This window comes from Sander vitreus, chromosome 16 (assembly GCF_031162955.1).
Source record: "Sander vitreus isolate 19-12246 chromosome 16, sanVit1, whole genome shotgun sequence".
Taxonomy (NCBI): Eukaryota; Metazoa; Chordata; class Actinopteri; order Perciformes; family Percidae; genus Sander; species Sander vitreus.
In genome coordinates, this window is record NC_135870.1 from 1,266,330 (window position 1) to 1,271,329 (window position 5,000).

At 44.2% G+C, this 5,000-nt stretch overlaps 1 protein-coding gene across 1 annotated transcript in view; it reads right to left on the minus strand.

Annotated features, from left to right (window-relative positions):
* Nucleotides 1-1,203: 1,203 nt before the first annotated feature.
* The window catches only part of LOC144531639 (myosin light chain 5-like), a 13,319-nt gene continuing 9,522 nt past the window's right edge, over nucleotides 1,204-5,000 (minus strand). Inside the window, exons 7-8 of the mRNA XM_078271887.1 lie at nucleotides 3,012-3,060; nucleotides 1,204-1,308 (exon numbers count right to left, since the gene is read on the minus strand). Of these exons, the coding sequence (XP_078128013.1) occupies nucleotides 1,204-1,308; nucleotides 3,012-3,060 (154 nt within the window). The remainder of the gene's footprint in view (nucleotides 1,309-3,011; nucleotides 3,061-5,000) is intronic.

Below are 5,000 nucleotides of genomic sequence, written 5' to 3' on the forward strand. Positions count from 1 at the left end.
AACAGATCTACTCATAGACCCCGCCCTGAAGTAGGAGCTGAAGGAGTTACAGGAACTGCAGTCAGAGGGACTTAAAAATCCCCAAATTGGTCCAATCAGAACAGACAAAATGTCAAAAATCGAAGCAACAAAAATTTTTTTTTTAAAAAGCAACAAACACAGAAAAAAAAACGTCCATAGGGCGCCCGGTTTGCTCAGTTGGTAGAGCGTGCGCCCATATATAGAGGTTTAGTCCTCGACGCAGCGGCCACAGGTTTGACTCTGACCTGCAGCCCTTTGCTGCATGTCATTACCCCCCCCCCTCTCCCCCTTCAGCTGTCCTGTCAATAAAGGCCTAAAATGGCCAAAAAATAATCTTTTAAAAACGTTGAAAAAGGCAGAGAAGAAAGCGCCAAAAAGGTGAAAAATATTAGAAAAAATGTTTGTTTTTTTAACCATATTACCCAAAAATAACACGGGTGGTTCCCTGCAACGCTCTCCGCAAGACTGTATCTAAAGTCTCTTTTATATAGACCTTAGTGGTCCCCCTAATACTGTATCTGAAGTCAGAAGCAGAGAAAGGGGAGGTAACCTTTCCCCTTATGACGTCATAAAGGGAAGACTCCTGATTGGCCCATCTGAGCTTTCATTTTCTCAAAGGCAGAGCAGGATACCCAGGGCTCGGTTTACACCTATCACCATTTCTAGCCACTGGGGGGCCATAGGCAGGCTGGGGGGACTCATATTAATGTTAAAAAAAACTGTGTCACCTCATAAAGGGACATTTTCATGCAATGTTCAATGTTACAATAATCAATAAGTCAAATCATATTTTCTGAGAAGTTTCCTTTTTATTTGCACTTAAAGAAAACAGACAGATGTTGGTGTTTGCAGCTGTAGACAGATGTTGGTGTGTGTGTGTGGCTGCAGACAGATGTTGGTGTGTGTGTGTGTGTGTGTGTGGCTGCAGACAGATGTTGGTGTGTGTGTGTGTGGCTGTAGACAGATGTTGGTGTGTGTGCAGCTGTAGACAGATGTTGGTGTGTGCAGCTTGCAGACAGATGTTGGTGTGTGCAGCTTGCAGACAGATGTTGGTGTGTGCAGCTTGCAGACAGATGTTGGTGTGTGTGGCTGTAGACAGATGTTGGTGTGTGGCTGTAGACAGATGTTGGTGTGTGCAGCTTGCAGACAGATGTTGGAGTGTGTGCAGCTTGCAGACAGATGTTAGGCTTCCTCCTGCTCCTCTCCGTGGGTGATGATGTAACACAGAGATTTGTAATCCAGGTTTCCGGCCGCGTCGATGTTCGACGACTGAAACATCTGCTTCACCTGCAGTCAGATTCATAATTAATATTAATATCACTAACGAGGAATTAATAATCACAGTTATTAGCCTCTTTCTGACCAAGTAGTTCCAGGAACGTAGTTCTAGGAACAGTCCACTTCTCAACAGATCTACTCATAGACCCCGCCCTGAAGTAGGAGCTGAAGGAGTTACAGGAACTGCAGTCAGAGGGACTTAAAAATCCCCAAATTGGTCCAATCAGAACAGACAAAATGTCAAAAATCGAAGCAACAAAAACATTTTTTTTAAAAAGGAACAAACACAGAAAAAAAAACGTCCATAGGGCGCCCGGTTTGCTCAGTTGGTAGAGCGTGCGCCCATATATAGAGGTTTAGTCCTCGACGCAGCGGCCACAGGTTTGACTCTGACCTGCAGCCCTTTGCTGCATGTCATTACCCCCCCTCTCTCCCCTTCAGCTGTCCTGTCAATAAAGGCCTAAAATGGCCAAAAAATAATCTTTAAAAACGTTGAAAAAGGCAGAGAAGAAAGCGCCAAAAAGGTGAAAAATATTAGAAAAAATGTTTTTTTTTAACCATATTACCCAAAAATAACACGGGTGGTTCCCTGCAACGCTCTCCGCAAGTACAATTACTGATCACTATACTTTCTTTGAATTTTGTGTCTTTTATTTCATTTGATAGCATTTGTAAATGGTTTAAACGGTATCCTGACTGTCAGTGATTATCCATCAACATGCTGTACGTTCCTCTAATATCAGTCAAAATGATTCCTGATTTCAGCTTTTTTTAACTGAAAAATGAGGTATAACTTCATATACACGAGGTTTAATGACTATGAAATCCAAAAATAAGAAACTATAGTGGTTAGAAGTTGGTGTTAGTGGCAGTTGAAGTGAAAAAAATGTGTCAAACGTTGAAAAAAAACGACAAAAACATTGCAAAAAAGTGACAAAAATGTCAAAAACGTGTGCGTTTTTTAAGATTTTTTTTTGTGGCTTTTCCACCTTTAATGGACAGACAGAGAGAGAGAGAGAGACACAGAGACAGAGACAGAGAAAGACAGACAGAGAGAGACAGAGACACAGAGACAATTTTCAGAAAACACCATATGTTTGTTGTCCTGCTCATTGCTGCAGCTCCTCTTTTCACCCTGTGTTCAGGTCTCTGTTTTAGCTACAGAGTGAGACCTCTCACTGCTGGAACATCTTTGTTGGCAGTCGCACATGCTCAGTAGCTAGGTAAGGACTACATGCTCAGTAGCTAGGTAAGGACTACATGAGCTAGCTAGCTGTTTCTCCAACTTCAGCAGTACATGGCAGGATTAGCTGGGAGACTTCTTCTAAACGAGGGAACACTTCCACCTTTGTGTTGAATACCTGCAGAACAGGGACATGGAAGTAGTTATTTTGGAGATTAGGGTGAACTAGTGTGTGTTGTAGCAGTGTTCTGCCATTGAGAACGAGCTAGCATGCTAACGGTTAGCCCCCTAGCCCCCCTCGTCTCAGCTAGTGACGTAGAAAGCCGTGCAGATGTTGACCAGCTGACCCAGAGACTGAAGACAGGACACATTCAGAAACCGTATCTCACTCAGAACAGCATGGAGGGTTGTTTTCTAAGTGTGTATGAAGCACCAGAGACACTAAATAACTCCCCAAATCCCAGAAAAAGGGTTTTTTTTCATCATATGGGCACTTTAAAAGCGCTGGTTTCAGACAGGAAGCCGTTACCTCCTCAGGTGTGAAGCGGTCCGCCTGCGTCATCAGGAGTTTCTGTAATCTGCAGAAAAACAACAAACGCGTCAATTAAAACTTCAGAAGGTAAACGTGACATTTTGTAAATGTGAAAATATTCTACTTAACCCTGTTGTTGTCTTCCTGTCGACCAATACATTTGTTATCACGTTTTTTGGGCCCTTTTTCACATTTTTTTTATCACTTTTCCCAATGTCTTTGTCCCTTTTGCTCCCTATTTTCCCAAATTTTTTGACGCTTATTCCCAGGTTTTTCATGTTTTTTTCGGACCAATGTTTTGTTGCTTTGTTCGACGTTTTTGGCACTTATTTCGACGTCCCATAAAACGTTGAAAAATTTGAAAATTTGACCCAAAGACAACATGAGGGTTAAGCCAAAGTTCTACTATTCTGTTAATACATATTAATAACCAAAAGATCTGAAAACAACAGATCTGGGAAAACTGCTCCAGGGCCCCTATGTGTCCCTCCTAAGCCCCTGTAAGTGGCTCCAAGTCTGGGTTAACATGCTCTGGGGCCTCCATGCTCCCTCCCAAGCCCCAGTTAGTGCCTCTGTGGCTGGGCATTGACCTACACGGCCAACAGCCTCCCTGCTAACCCCAACTAACAAGCTCCAAGCCTGGGTATTGACCTCCAGGGCCCCCGGCCCCACCTTCAGGCCCCAGTAAGTGGCTCTAAGCCTGGGTATTGACCTCCAGGGCCTCTGGCCCTCACCTTCAGGCCCCAGTAAGTGGCTCCAAGCCTGAGTATTGACCTTCAGGCCCCAGTAAGTGGCTCTAAGCCTGGGTATTGACCTCCAGGGCCCCCAGCCTCACCTCCAGGCCCCAGTAAGTGGCTCTAAGCCTGGGTATTGACCTCCAGGGCCCCTAGCCTCACCTCCAGGCCCCAGTAAGTGACCCCAAGCCTGGGTATTGACCTCCAGGCCTAATACCCTCACTCCCAAGCCCCAGTTAGTGCCTCTATGGCTGTGCATTGACCTACACGGCCAACAGCCTCCCTCCTAACCCCAACTAACAGGCTCCAAGCCTGGGTATTGACCTCCAGGGCCCCTGGCCTCACCTCCAGGCCCCAGTAAGTGGCTCTAAGCCTGGGTTATCATGCTCCAGGACCCCCAGCCTCCCTCCTAACCCCAACTAAGAGGCTCCAGGCCTGGGTCTTGACCTCCAGGCCCACCAGCCTCCCTCCTGACCCCGACTAAGTGCCTCCAAGCCTGGGTCTTGGGCTGTCATTTTGTCAAAAACAAAGTTTTGAAGCCCAACTGATGCTGAGTGATTAAACATCTGAGAAACACTTCATAGATGGCTTTTTATATTCAGAACACAAATTACTTTTGCAAAAACAACGCTCCGAAGTTTCTGTCACTAGCCATGTTTCCATCCACACGTTTTTATGGGATTTAAGTGATACAGAATGAAAAACGTCCCAAAAAATCAATACAAAGTTTGTACGTTCCGTCTCATCAGATTTTCTGTTAATCGGTAAAACGGCGTACGCCACCGATGGAAACGTTATTTGCCGAGAAAATAATGACTTACGATTACGTCATGTTTTTTGTGTCTCAGTGACTGTTAAAGATCCTTTTTTTAAACAAAAAAAACATCCAGGAAATTGCTTTCGCTAAACCCACCAGACTCCATGTAAATAAACAGTGATTTTAGCATCGTAAAACACACTTCATTCAAAGTCGACAGAAACAAAATCAAACTATGAAAAGCCGTTTTGGGTCGTCTTTCCACTTTAACCAACCACCACAACTCTAGTTTTTGTTGAAATAAACACATAGTTTACCGATTTACATGTGAGAATATGTTGGCTCTATACACGCTAAAAGTACTGTTTTTTTAAATGGAGTCTGGTGGGTTTGGCGCTAGTGATCTCAGAGCTGTTTCTGGTTTAACAGAAAGGTCTTAAAAGAGGTTTTTTAAGGTCTATCTCTGTAGGGATCCTTTCATAATGTTGTCACACA